At 51.4% G+C, this 14,478-nt stretch overlaps 1 protein-coding gene across 2 annotated transcripts in view; it reads left to right on the top strand.

Annotated features, from left to right (window-relative positions):
- Positions 1 to 10,596, top strand: part of SCARF2 (scavenger receptor class F member 2) — a 98,034-nt gene extending 87,438 nt beyond the window's left edge. Inside the window, exons 10-11 of one of the 2 annotated variants that reach the window (XM_044990317.1) lie at positions 4,922 to 5,074; positions 6,209 to 10,595. In XM_044990317.1, coding sequence (XP_044846252.1) covers positions 4,922 to 5,074; positions 6,209 to 7,446 — 1,391 coding nt within the window. In that variant the 3' untranslated portion in view covers positions 7,447 to 10,595. Of the gene's footprint in view, positions 1 to 4,921; positions 5,075 to 6,208 lie in introns of both variants that reach the window. The other variant, XM_044990318.1, reaches the window with a different exon arrangement.
- Positions 10,597 to 14,478: the final 3,882 nt, after the last annotated feature.

Here is a 14,478-nt window from a genome sequence, read left to right as displayed (position 1 = left end):
CGGTTTGTGGTACAAAATGTCTCCTCGCAGCTCGACAGGGTACCACCGTGTAGCTGTACCAAGCCGTGAGCGCACCCCTTTGGCTTAGGGAAAGGTGGACTGAGCTGGAGAGCGCGAGTTCAAATCCCACCTCTTCCTCACTGCTGGAATCTCTGGAGGAGCATGCTAAATGTTCAGGCCGTGAGCCCAGCTGCGTAAGATCCTGACCCTCTGGCACCACAGTGGCCTTTCCCTCCTGTGCTGTCCCTTCAAGACAAGTACCATTGGGGCCAATCTCAGAAACCTCAGGGCTACTGATTTGAGAAAACTCACCTAGTTCAGTCTAGACCGTGCTGCCAGCAGCTGGTGCCAGAAGAAAGGTTCCTGGGGCCTCCATGCGCATCTGCTCTGCTGAGGGGTCTTTTGTTGCATACAAATAGCCCCAGCCCCGAGACACACTACTCAGCACGTGTTTATTTCACAAATAAGCATCACACCTCAGGCGAGATGGGGCCTGTCTTGGCTTGGGCTCCTCTCTCCCCTGCAGCTGCTCACAAACGCTCCCTCTCACCGGCTGGGCTTCATTTCCCTGTTTGAAATCTCTGGACGTTTAAACAACGATGAAGGGAGAATTTCATTCTGTCACTTCCTGGGACTGAGCAGGGGGAAAGGAATGATCTGAGAACAGCCGGGAGCTAAGAATACTCAGCTCTGCGAGCCAGCTGCTGCTCAGCACTGGCCCTCTGGAGTCCATCCCAGCCTTCCTCTCCATGGGCCTGGCACTGCTCGGAGGAGACTGGCTTCTGTCTGGGCAGCATCCTCCAGCTTTGAGGAGGTTTCGGTTGTGAGTAAGTCTCGGTTCACCCAGCCGCTGGGAAAGCTGTTGTGCATCCCTGCTAAGCTGATCCAACGGGGCTCTCTGGGACTTTGCCACAGACGCAGCTTCATCCCCCAGGAGGCAGGGCCACGCTACTGCTGGCTTTTCCGTGTGCAGCGAGGAATGTGACGAGTGGACGGAAGCTCAAAGGGAGCCTCCTGCGTGCAAGAGGAGGAAGCTGAAGTCAGAGCCACATGGAACCACGCACCAAAAGAGCAGCTGGGGCAGGGATCTGCCTTTGCCTTCGCTTCCAGTCCTGATGCTGGGCTGGCCTAGCCTCCGTGCAGCCTCCTCACAGGCTATGTAGGAGTTCGGTTGGGATGGCCCCTCCTGGCCCGAACACACATGACTCCATGAGCAGCAAGGGAAATCCCAGCAAACCTTTCCTCTCACTGCCCTGCCCGCGCCGCACAAAACCTACCCTGCCTAGGAAATCAGCAGCAATACTTGGCATTAAAATGCAGGAAGTATTCAACATCCTATGCGCTTTCTGTCCCTCTGTACACGCCTCTCTGTACACACTGACATCCTCTCCCTAGACCTGCACTGCCCTCCCACCTCCAGACTCAACCCCAGGGCCTGCCTCTTCATGCGGAAATGTGCCAAATGCAGCTCTGTGTCCTTGCTCCTCTGGCATGTCCCACCTGAAGATCTGAAAGGGCTCTGTAAACACTCCTGCAGTCTCTCAACCCTCCCTCCCACGCCCACATGAGGACTGCAAAGAAATATACAGCGATCATGTCACCTGCCACTAAAATGCAGCCGCCTCAGGAGCGGGACTTGGCAGCTATGTTACACTACACAGCCGTTTAGGAGAGGAAATGAAGGTGAATACCACAGTCCAATTGCTACTACAGGGAAAATGTACAGAGGCCAGGTGGAATTGCCTGAGTAGGAGTTTGGCCAGGACGTTGGGCATAGCACCCTGGCTCTTACGGGAGTCTGAATGGGGTCACAGCCTTTCTTCTTTATATTGTGCAAACATATGCCTGCAATTTTTGTGCCCAAAAACTGAGAGTGCAAAAAGGGAGGCCAGGGTGAAAGCCTAGCCCCATCAAAGTCAGTGGGAGTTTTGCCAATGCTTTAATGGGACCAGGAATTCTGAAATCCGCCCAAAGTGTCGTGGGATCTTTCAAGAGAACATCTTCTAGCAGGTTAGCACTCCCTAGCCTTCCAGTGGGCCCATGCTTAGGCAAGGGCACCCCCTGCTTATCCCCAGGACCTAGCTGTTCCCATTCACATACGTACCCAGGCTGATCCATTGGCACTCGAGAGCTGATGGTGAAAGGTGCTCTGGCTGAGTACATGGCAGGGAATAACCTGCCATTTCAGGCTGAGCCCGGAAGCTTTTCCGGGCGGTATTGTCCTCCCGTGTTTGCCACTTCCTGGGAACTGCGGCAGCAGCAGCGGCTCCAGGCACCAGCACGCCAAGCGCATGCTTGGGGCGGCAAGCCACTGGGGGCGCTCTGCCGGTCGCCACGAGGGCGGCAGGCAGGCTGCCTTCAGCGACTTGCCTGCGGAGGGTCCGCTGGTCCCGCGGCTTCGGCGGACCCTCCGCAGGCAAGCTGCCGAAGGCAGCCTGCCTGCCGTGCTTGGGGCAGCAAAATGTCTAGAGCGACCCTGTGCGTCAGGAAAGACCATATATCACAGCTGGCCCCTTGCCTTGGGTGAGTGGGGAAACCTGAGTGCTGCTGTACTCTTTGAGCCTAAGCGGGAATTCAGTGTGTGTTTAGTGGCTGAACCTCCAGCAGCGTGGAAGGAGCCCATAGGAAGTGGCCAGCTTTCTCCCAGCCACTGTCAGCCTATGATTTATCTGAAAGTCACCCAGAGCCAGATGTGTGAGCCAAACAGCTACAGGAAACGCTGTTCCCTGGGGGTTTGTTCTGCACAGGAACCTCCTGTTGTGGAGCTGGCACTGCATAGCCAAGGCGGGACCCAGTGTGTCTCTGCAGAGCGCTTTCAGTCAAGGAGCCAGCTACTCACAGGTTGCACTCTGGTGAGCTGCTTTCTACAGCCCTTCTCTCTTCATTTGAGCCTTGCTCTCATGCACTGTTCAGCTGCTTCAGAGGAAGGGGCAAGAACACCTGCAGCTGGTTCCTCCTGACCCACATCCGTTAGGGCTAGGTTATTTTTATCATATCTCATCTTATTTGTCTCCTTTCAAACAATCCCCATCATTTTAATCTCTCCTCATCTGGAACTTTTTCCACACCTCAAAATCCTTGTGTCTGAACCTCCTCTATTTCCACAATATCCTTTTAGAGCCGCGTGCACTGGAACTGGGCAGTGTTCCACAGGAGATCGTACCATTGAAAATCTACACTGGCATGCCGAGATTTTCAGTTTTATTCTCCATGCCAGTCCTTACGCACCAAAACATTGTGTTTGTTTTCTTGGGCGCTCTTGCAAATGGAGCAGAGATCTCCACGACAATGCTCAGGTCGTCTTTATTTGGTGCTGGTGTGGCCAGTTTTGGTGCCCACAATTCAAGAAGGTGGTTGATAAATTGGAGAGGTTCAGAGAACAGACATGAGAATGATGAAAGGATTCGAAAACATGTCGTATAGCGATAGCCTCAAAGAGCTCAATCTGTTTTGCTTAACAAAGAGAAGGTTAAGGGCCGACTTGATTACAGTCTATAAGTACCTACATGGGGAACAAATATTTAATAATGGGCTCTCCAGTCTAGCAGAGAAAGGTCTAATGTTGTCCAATTACTGGGAGTTGAAGCTGAACAAATTCAGACTGGAAATAAGGTGTAAAATGTTAACTGTGAGAGCAGTTAACCATGGGAACAATTTACCAAGAGCTGTGGTGGATTCTCCATCACAGTCAATGTTCAAATCAAGATTGGGTGTTTTTCTAAATGTTTTGCTCCAGGAATTTCTTTGGGGCAGTTCTCTGGCCTGTGTCATACAGTAGGTCAAACTAGATGACCACAAGGGTCCCTTCTGGCCTCGGAGTCTGTGAATCAAGGACCCAGTGAGGTGTATGAGGGGTTTGAATTATTTCTCCAGATGTAAATTACTTTGCATTTCAATACATATTTGGTAAAAATATTCAAATTAATAAAATATTGTTCTGGTTTGAATTCTATAAAAAGGAAACAACGGCAACATTTTGAAAATTTTCACATTGTTTCTCTTCTGTTTGATCAGTTCTAGTCATTGTCCATAGTCCAGTAAATCATTAACACTGGGCCTGTGTCTGGCTCCAACCCAGTGGTGTCCTGTGTAGCTCAGTACCAAAAGTACATTCTGCAGATAGTTACAGCTTGTTCTTCCCTTCACTATTCCAAGCAGGCGGGGGGGAAAAGATTTCATTTTCATAGCATAATATACAGGGCTTCACTATATATAATGCAGAGAGCATTTGATATATAAATTCATTAACATCATTAATATCCACAGTTGTTCGCTCATGACTAACCTAAATAATGTGTAATCTGCAAATTTTGCCACCACCCTTCTTCCCCTCCCCATTTCCAGATCATTAATAAATCTATTAAATAACACAGGGCCTAGTATGGAGCCTTGCGACACCTCCAATTAACCACTTAGGTTGAAAATTGACCGTTTATTCCTACTCTTTGCTCGCTGTCTTTAGACTAGTTTCTATCCATGACGACATTTCACCTTGCAACTCATGACAACTTAGTTGTCTTAAAACTTTCACGAGAGACTTTCTCAAAGGCTTTTTGAAAGCACAAATAATTATGTCAGCAGGTTCTCCCTTTACCAGCTATTTTTAGTGACACATTCAAAACATTGTAATAGACTAGAGAGGTATGAGTTTCCATTTTAGAAGCCACCCTGGTTAGTTCAGATCATACCATGATCATCGAGATGTTTTACTATTTTATTTTTAATTATTATTTCAACCAGTTTCCCTGGTATGTAGCCCCTGTTGGAAGTGCTAGGATGGCTCTGGATGGGCACTCTCTCGAAATTGAACTGGCTCTCTGGGAGAGGGAGTCTCTCTCTCTCCCAAGGTTGTACAAGGAAGATTGCACATGGAGGTGATGTGAGAGTGCTGCTCTAAACTCTCCACTCTCTCCCGTTGCAGTGGCTCACCATGACCCGGAGAACACCATGAACTGCAGTTTCATTGAGCCACCATCAGTAGTGGAGCAACCATCTCCCTCCTGGTCCTCCCGGGGCTCCTTCTCCTCCTTTGACACCACCGACGAGGGACCGGTGTACTGTGTACCCCATGAGGGTGAGTGGACGTTGGGCAGGGTGGGCAGAGCCAGGAGCCTGATAGTGCTGCTGGATAGGATGATCCCCACTGCCACTGCTAATCAATCTGGGCTCTCCAGCTCTGGGTTGTTCCCCTGGCAGAGCATCCCCTGTGATGCAGGGGGGTCACATGCCTTCACAAGTGGGGAGTGATACAGAATGTCTGTCAGTGCACACTGGGATTGGCACCAGCCCACCCATCCGCCGAAAGACAGCCCTGCCCAACAGATGGGAGCTCAGCAGAGATGCTGCCCCGCCTTCCCCCAGTTGCACTCTTTCCTTCTCTGTCTAGTTGACGTCTCAGAGGCACGCTGCCAAGGCTCATCCTGGAGGTTCCTCTGCTCTTGAAGCTGTCCAAAGTGTGTACAGTGCTTTGTGTGGTTCTCCCAAGCCAATGGGACGATTCTTTCTCCTTCAGAAATAAAGCAACCAAACCAACACCCTGACAACGCCAAAGCAGCTCTAAAATAAAAGCCATGGTTATTTTAGAAACCAAGAGAACACATATCTCTGCTCAGAATGGACACTGTTCCTGCAGATCCTCATTCTGGGACACTGGGCCCAGGACTCCTGGATGCCGCACCAACCTTTTAGGAGGGCCAAGCATTTCACCTCGTGGCAATCCATGTCTCAGCAGGCTCTTGTCCCAGAAGCATGATTTTCTCGGACCTTAGTTGTAGGTTGTCAGCCTCCAGCATGTGGCCTTGTTATTGTACTGAGGGGTTTTGAGCTGTGTTCTGGCTGCTCCATTGCCCTAGGTTGTCTGACCAACCCCTTCAAGAGAGCCAACCCCAACATACAAACGAGGCTGCTCTGCTCTGAGGGGCTGGCTGGTGGGGACGGTATCGCAGGCCCATGTGAGGGGGTGGCTATAAGGCCTATGGGACAATGGATGTGTGTGGGTGTATAACAGGACTGTGGGAAGGCGTATAAGGTGCATAGGGCAGTGAATAGCAGGGACAGAAGGCCCATGGGGGTAGTATAAAGCATTGCCTGATTATAGCTTGTGTCCCAACCCTTTCCTCCCGTCCCTTCGCTGTGGGGCCCTCATGCCCCGTCCTGGCTCCTGTGCACCATGGCACAGTGTAATGGATCTGTGCTTTCTCTTTTGCAGAGGGTGTGGGTGAAAGCAAAGAGCGAGGCCCTGCCTGCAGCCTGGTGGAGAAGCTGGCACCCCCAATCAGCGCGGAGGAGGCTGGAGAGTACACCTTCTTGAAAGAGACGGGCTCCGTCAAGGCCTTCCAAGCAGACAGCAGCGAAACACCCCTGCTCAAATCCTCTGACAGCGAAAGGTCGTCCTGTGGCTCCGGCTCCACCAGCGGAGCCCTCTATGCCAAAATCGCCCGCCTCTCCAAGCAGTCCAAGGATGAAGATGAAAATACAGTGGACACCAAAAGCCCTGGAGTGAATGGTAAATCCCCCTCCCCGGAGAGAACCAAGCCCCCTCCCCCCGATCCCGCCACAAAGCCTAAAGTGTCCTGGATTCATGGGAAATACAACTCCAACCAGTCCAACTCGCTACCCGCTCCCAGCATGTCGCCCGAGAGAGCGGCCATGCAGCCTGATTGCTCTGAGCACACTCAGGCCAAGAGAAAGAGAAGCCCGAGTGAGACCTCGGCTGGTCTCCACGGAAAAGCCGACGACAAGGGCAGTGCGAGGAGCAAAGAGAAAGCGCAGAAACATCTGAAAGAGCTGAGCTTCCCAGAGGGCAAAGCTGCTTTCTCTGGGGAGCCCCAGTCACCATCCAAGCCCAAGCAGAAGACCAAGGCCAGTTCGGAGCAGATGGAGAACATCAATGGGGCCGTCCAAAATGCTCTGAAAAAAATGGGAACCTACCACCCAGACAGGAAAGGAGGGGAAGGCAAGGAAGCCCCCCGGAGCCCCAGTCACAGCAAGCCACGCTCCGAGGCCGTCCACCCCCATTTGTCTTCGGAGGCAGCCACTTTACTGGCTGCTCAACTGAAGGAAAAGACTCAAAGCCTCAACAAGGGCGATGGCAGCACCCGGCAAAATGGGGTGAGCCCTTTGCAGCCCCAGAGGGAGAAGCCCACCCCTCCGCAGAAAGCCAAGCGCTCTGTGGCCACCAGCAGCAGCCAGAAATCCAGCAAGCCTGCGCTGCCAACCTCCCCCAACCTGCAGAAACTGATCAGCCCTGTATCGGAGACCGCGGTCAATGAGGCCAAAAGGGCAGAGAAGCAAAATTCCAGCAGCAGCAGCAGCCAGGAGCACGCGCCCCTGAGCGACCAGACCAGCAAAAAAACACCCATTAAAAAGCCCCCTAGGAAGAAGAGCAGAGAAGCCACCTTGGAGCAGCCCAAAGCAGCCATAATGCCCCCTCAGACAGTTCAGTAGAGGAGTCCCGTGGGCCCCAGGTGCTGGCCTGGTACTGCACCAGACAAGTGTTGGCAGGCAGAGGAAGCCTCTCTGCTCTCAGCAAGTCTGCAGGAAGGGTCAGTGGAAATGGAGGTCTGAACTGGGAAGTGGGCTCTGGAGAAGCCCCCGAGCCATCTCTGTCCCACACTGGGGCCTCGGACTCTTTGCCCATCACAGACGCCCACCTCCAAGCTGCGCTGTGCCCTCTGCTATGTATCTTCTCCTCCCGGGGGCTGGAGCAGCTTGCGTCCCATGTTTCTCTTGCAGGGAGAAGGACCGCATGGAGCTCCCCAGATGTGGAAGGGTTGGCCGGGTTGCATTGGCCTGCCCTGAGTTCTGAGGGGGGAGCTGCATGAGACTCTGAGCAGGGCCCCTTGTCCTTTTTGTAGCAGTATTATTGGTTGCATAAGCAGCGCTTGTTTACTAGAAATCCCCGTGTTGTATTCTGCAGTAACGGATTAGCTTGCTTCCTGTATCCTAATCCGGTCTGTCGCATTCACATTGGCGAATGGCTGCCAGAGGCCAAGGCTCTTGCTCCGTGTATTAGAGGGGCAGACAAGGCCAGTGCCAGTCTTCCCTTGTTGCTAGCCATGTGCCCAAGGCCAAGGGCCCCTGTATGGTCCATCCTGAAGGTGGCTGTGGCAGAGAGGAGCCGGCTGCGGAGCCTGTGTGATCCAGAGCAGTGGAGCACTGGGACCAGCGGTGCTCACTCTCTCGGGTTTAGTTTGTGTTTCTTCCTTGCCATGTAGCTTTTTATCTTCTGAAGATGTAAACTCCCCCCGGGCATCACCTTCCTCTGCAGGCACGCTGCTTCGGTCAGCGTGGGGTCGAGCTGGTTTCGACTGATGCCCCCTCCGGTGTCTGAGGATGTTGCTGCTGGTGGTGGCTTTGAAGAAAGTACTATTTATGGCCTGACGCCATTCAGAGAGGCTGTCCCGGTTAAGGGGGTCCATTCCACTGGAGTTGTGTGGCGTGATTGGTACTACAGAATTTGGCACATCTGCAGAAAGCTTTCCTAATAAAAGTGTATTTCTTCTCTACCCTTGGTGCTCTCTCCTCCCGTGCCCTCTGCCGATCACTGCCTGCTGCGTGGCTGCATTAAGGCTCCCACCGGGCTCCTTTTGGTTTATTTTAATGCTTAGTGGTGTGAGACCCTGCCCCTGGACCCAGCCCTGCTCCCTCTGGAGGGGACGTGGAGTTCCTTGCAGATTACAGGGAGGAGCCACGCGCCTTCAGAAGAGACCTTCAAATCCAAACATCTCAATGACACAGACCAAGTCCCCGCCTGGCACCCCTGTGCAGGGCACACTGTATGAAATGGCTGCCCTCTCCCGCCCCCAAGGTGGCTGCTTTTCAGCAAGGCACAGTTATGGGAATGGCATCATAAGCTGTTAGCATTATCATTCATTGGCTCTGTCACCTCAGCCTCAGGGCCTCTGAGCTGGTCGGATTGAACCTGAAGCTGCTTTTCTGCCCACTCAGCCCACGGCCTAGCCACTGATAAGTCCTTTATGTACAAAACAAGCACCATATTGAAATGAGGAAGCAAATAAAAGGGAAATGGAGCTGGCCCTGTATTGCCAGCCTAAAGCTTCCAAAGTCATGAGCTGGACCCCAAAAATTCATGCGAGCCAGAATTTCCAAATGAGCTAAGCAGGTAGGTGCCCAAATCTCTCTAGTGGTTACAGACAGTATAGCCATGTCTGACAAAGCCCCTCCTTGGGGCCCCAGCAGGGATGGAATCCTGGACCTCTGGATGTGATGTCATAAAACTACCCTCTCACCTGAAAACTAACTATACTGAACCCTAACTTACAACTAGAAACTGTCTACCTGCAAGAAAAAACAGGAGGCTGAGCAGTCTAGGTGGCCATGCTTGGGTTCTGTCTCAGGCTGCGGTGGGAGCGAAGGAACTGAGGGTATTTTGCCTGTGCACCCCTAGAATAGCCTCGGTATCTGCCGTGAGAAGGCATAGGGCACCTGCGGGGGCCAAACAGGCACTGCTAGCTAGACTGCACCAATGAAGGGCTCAAGAGGCACAGGCACACCTGAAGTGGAGCACCCATAGAGACACTACTTGAAGAAGAACCAGCTGTTAGTGTGGAGACAGTCGCAAAATCGGAAGCCTCTATATGCAGTATAGCCACTAGAGGGTGACATAGCCACACTGTTAGCAGGGGTTACATAAGCACATAATTTGGCACATTCCTTCTGAAAGACAGTGTGGCAAAGTAGATGAGATGTGGGTCTGTTATATTAGAGGCCTGTGTTTCATTTTCATCGCTACCGTTAGTGACATTGGGCAAAGCACTCGTTTTTGTAGCTGGGAAAATAGATGAGCTATTGTTATCTCCCCTCAGACAGCAGTATGAGGCCTTGGTTAATAAGAAGCGGAGCAGATATATTATCAACGGGCAGTGGAAGAACCAGGGCTACCACGCATGATCTCCTGACTTGCATCTCACCACATCTGCCCCTAGGCAACCAGGCATTCACTCATGCTGTGTTTCCCCCATATTATAGATGGTAGGAGCTTTTCATGAGAGCTCCTGCAGCAGGGGCCAGAATCACAGCACTGCAAGAGTTAGCAACGCTGTGAAGCCCTCCTGAGGTGCAATGGGATGTCTGTAGCCCTTCTATAAGAGCGGCAGGGAAGGGAAGCAGGTGAGCCACAAAGGTGTGAGCTGGGCTAGGTTGGGGGGCTTGCCATAGCTTCTGGGGGCCTTTCACAATGTCACCAAGGCAGAAGAGCCTGAACTAGCCCCCAAGACCCTTGGATAACTGAGGAAGCAGTGGACACAAACTGTGCTCTCTGTCTTCAAGAGACTCCTAGGCTGGCTCCCTCGGCAGGCCCCTTTCAAACTGGTTTAATTCACCCCTGGCAGCAGAGGACAGTGAGGCTGGCCAGACCTAAGGACCAGATTGGTAAAGGTATAACATGCCTGAGGATGCTTTTGGACACCTAATGGGATTTGCAGAAGTGCCTAAGCACCTAATTCGCATTGATTTCCGCAGGAGCTATGCGAGGCAGTAATGGCCATCTCACAGCCTAGCAACAGCTTTAGGAGCCTGATTACCTTGAACCATCCCGCCCTGACTGCTCGCTCCACAGAGAGGACTGCGGCGTTGCAAGGCCCGGTTCCTAGGCACCAAGGCATTGTAGGAGGTGCCCAAGAGAGGGCTTCACAGAAGCAGGCCAGCTGAGCAGGGAGCCGCTTGCGCTGGCCTGTAGGAAATGAAAAGGAGAGGGGCAGGGCCTGGGGTCCAGATTCACAGAGATATTTCGGGTGTGTCTACACTGCAATTAGAACCCCAGGGCTGGCCCATGCCAGCTGACTCGGGCTCGCAGGGCTGTTGAATTGCAGCGTAGATGTCTGGGCTTGGGCTGGAGCCCAGGCTCCTGGGAGGGGGCTACACCGCAGTTAGACGACCCAGCAGCCCTGGAGACCGAGTCAGCTGGCACGGGTCAGCTGCGGGTGTCTAGCCGCAGTGTAGACGTCCCCTTAGGCACATGGCAGGCCGGAGGGAAGCCATGCTCAGCCTCAGTCCCTCTCGGTGCCAAAGCCAGGTCAGCCTGTCCCCGGCGTAGCAGACCAAACCCAGCCCCAGAAAGCGCGAGAGCGCCACCTCCGTAGCGCAGCGGTCGTTAGGGCACTGGCACTGGCACGGCAGGCTCGCTCCTGCCTACGTCCTCGCCCCCAAACGGCTCGGAGACACCTTGTGCGGTTTATTTACACCGTTCGCTCCCGCCGCAGCTCTGCCCCCACAGCTCTGTTTTGGCCCATAAATCGTCGCACCATGGGGGGGGAGGTCGCTCTCCCTGTCCTCTCCCTTTGTATCAGGCAGTGGATTGAGGACCCTCCACTCACCTCCCTGATTGCTCCAGGACTGGGATTCTCCCGACTCTCCAAAGAGAGCCTGTGCTGCTTCTCCTTGGGACTGCAGTGGGGTGGGGCACCTCCACAGGTCCCTCGACCGCTCCGAAGGAGCCTGGCGTGTCTTTCTCCACTGTCCCTGCTTCCTTAATTATTAGCTGCTCCCCCTTGGCCGACTCTGCTTTCCTCCCCTTTCACCTGAGTTAGGCTCTGTCTAGGGGTGTCTACATCTGCCCCCCCCCTCTGGTTTGGGGTTTTTCTTCCCATCACGCTCCATTTCCTCCTCTTGGGTTTTCTGTTTCTCCACCGCCACCGTCTCCCTGCCCCGTTACAGTGTTGCCACTCACGCAATTGGATCGGGATACTTGGTGTTTCTCTTAAAGCCCTGCCCCTGGAGTCCTCTGCTTCTCGAGCCCCAGCTGCCACTACAAACAAAACTGACCAAGCTGGAAAACACAACCCCCGAAGCCGAGGGTCTCAAACTTATTTTGTTGGGACCCCCTTTGAAAATATTTCAGGGTGTGATGACCCCCCCACCCCATACCATGCTACCCTTACTTCTGCGCTGCTGCTGACGGCGGCGCTGCCTTCAGAACTGGGCACCTGGCCAGTTCTCCGCCCGCTCTCCGGCCCCCCAGCACTGAAGGCAGCACCGAAGTAAGGGTGGCAATACCACAACTCCCCTACAATAGGCTTGTGCCTCCACCTTTTGGGTAGGGATCCCCCCAGTTCAAGAAACGCTGCCCTAAAGGTTCAAAGACCAGCCAGAAAATGGACTTATCCCTGCTGGGGACTCATGCTGCCCACCTGGCACTCTGGGGCTGGGACTGTGGGGGTGGGGGCGGTGGCCACAGGGGAGGTGTGTGCTCTGGGCTGTAGCAGGGGAGGGGAATGGGTGGGCCCTCAGGCAGAGGGGGATGGGCTGGGGGCTACCCTCCCCCAATGTTCACCCGTGGGCCATGGCTGAGAGAGAGGCTCTGGGCTCCCATTTGCTTAGCCCCACCTCAGCAATTACTGTTTTTAAAAGGTGCCAGCAAACAAGGTGGCGGCTTAATCTTGCTTTCTACAAAAGGGTTGGTATACATTAAGAACACGTAAGAAGATTTATAAAAGAGCAAACCAGCCTGAATCCACATAACTAAACCGTGGATGCAGTGTTGCCAACTCTCATGATTTTGTCACGACTCTCATGATAATTATTGATTTCCTTAAAGCCCCAGCTCCTGGAGTCATGTGGATGTGTGATGATTTCAGCCTTTGTTCTTAAAAAAAAAAAGTACATTTCTAGCCCTCGTGACTGTGGAGAAAGTGTCAAAAATGTGACCCTAGCACATCCTAAAGTCTCAAAAAGCAGAAGGCAAGTAAAAAGAACAGCAAACCTATTATTTTTACATAATCTCATGATTTTAAAACCAAGATCATGATTTTTGGTGAGCCTGACTCATGATTTTTGACCATTTGGAGTTAGCAATACTGTAGATATGAGTAGCCTCCAGTGGAGACAGTGTTGAAGAGTATGAAAAGGAGAAAGGTGGTGAAGGCTGCTGGTAGATCCCCTATTTTGATAGGGTTATACCAACAAAGGAATATAATTAAATGGAAGTTGGTCTATATCACACCCAGACACTTCATATAGTTACAGCATACTTGATGGGTATAAAGTTCTCATTATTTTAATGTTGTGGTTCCTAGGTTTTAATAATTGCCGGGATCACCTCTAGAGCCCTTTTTAAATATTGGCGTTACATGACTGGAAGTTAGCTAATATAACACCAATATTTAAAAAGGGCTCTAGAGGTGATCCCGGCAATTACAGACCGGTAAGTCTACGTCGGTACTGGGCAAATTAGTTGAAACAATAGTTAAGAATAAAATTGTCAGACACATAGAAAAACAAAAACTGTTGAGCAATAGTCAACATGGTTTCTGTAAAGGGAAATCGTGTCTTACTAATCTATTAGAGTTCTTTGAAGGGGTCAACAAACATGTGGACAAAGGGGATCCAGTGGACATAGTGTACTTAGATTTCCAGAAAGCCTTTGACAAGGTCCCTCACCAAAGACTCTTACGTAAATTAAGCTGTCATGAGATAAAAGGGAAGGTCCTTTCATGGATTGAGAACTGGTTAAAAGACAGGGAACAAAGGGTAGGAATTAATGGTAAATTCTCAGAATGGAGAGGGGTAACTAGTGGTGTTCCCCAAGGGTCAGTCCTAGGACCAATCCTATTCAATTTATTCATAAATGATCTGGAGAAAGGAGTAAACAGTGAGGTGGCAAAGTTTGCAGATGATACTAAACTACTCAAGATAGTTAAGACCAAAGCAGATTGTGAAGAACTTCAAAAAGATCTCACAAAACTAAGTGACTGGGCAACAAAATGGCAAATGAAATTTAATGTGGATAAATGTAAAGTATCAGAGGGGTAGCCGTGTTAGTCTGGATCTGTAAAAGCAGCAAAGAATCCTGTGGCACCTTATAGACTAACAGATTGCAGCATGGTAAAGTAATGCACATTGGAAAAAATAACCCCAACTATACATACAATATGATGGGGGCTAATTTAGCTACAACGAGTCAGGAAAAAGAGCTTGGAGTCATTGTGGATAGTTCTCTGAAGATGTCCACGCAGTGTGCAGAGGCGGTCAAAAAAGCAAACAGGATGTTAGGAATCATTAAAAAGGGGATAGAGAATAAGACTGAGAATATATTATTGCCCTTATATAAATCCATGGTACGCCCACACCTCGAATACTGTGTACAGATGTGGTCTCCTCACCTCAAAAAAGATATTCTAGCACTAGAAAAGGTTCAGAAAAGAGCAACTAAAATGATTAGGGGTTTGGAGAGGGTCCCATACGAGGAAAGGTTAAAGAGGCTAGGACTCTTCAGCCTGGAAAAGAGGAGACTCAGGGGGGATATGATAGAGGTCTATAAAATCATGAGTGGTGTGGAGAAAGTGGATAAGGAAAAGTTATTTACTTATTCCCATAATGCAAGAACTAGGGGTCACCAAATGAAATTAATAGGCAGCAGGTTTAAAACAAATAAAAGGAAGTTCTTCTTCACGCAGCGCACAGTCAACTTGTGGAACTCCTTACCTGAGGAGGTTGTGAAGGTTAGGACTATAACAGGGT

Source organism: Mauremys mutica, chromosome 16 (assembly GCF_020497125.1).
Source record: "Mauremys mutica isolate MM-2020 ecotype Southern chromosome 16, ASM2049712v1, whole genome shotgun sequence".
In the NCBI taxonomy this organism is placed as follows: domain Eukaryota; kingdom Metazoa; phylum Chordata; order Testudines; family Geoemydidae; genus Mauremys; species Mauremys mutica.
This window is presented reverse-complemented; position numbering and strand designations above follow the sequence as displayed.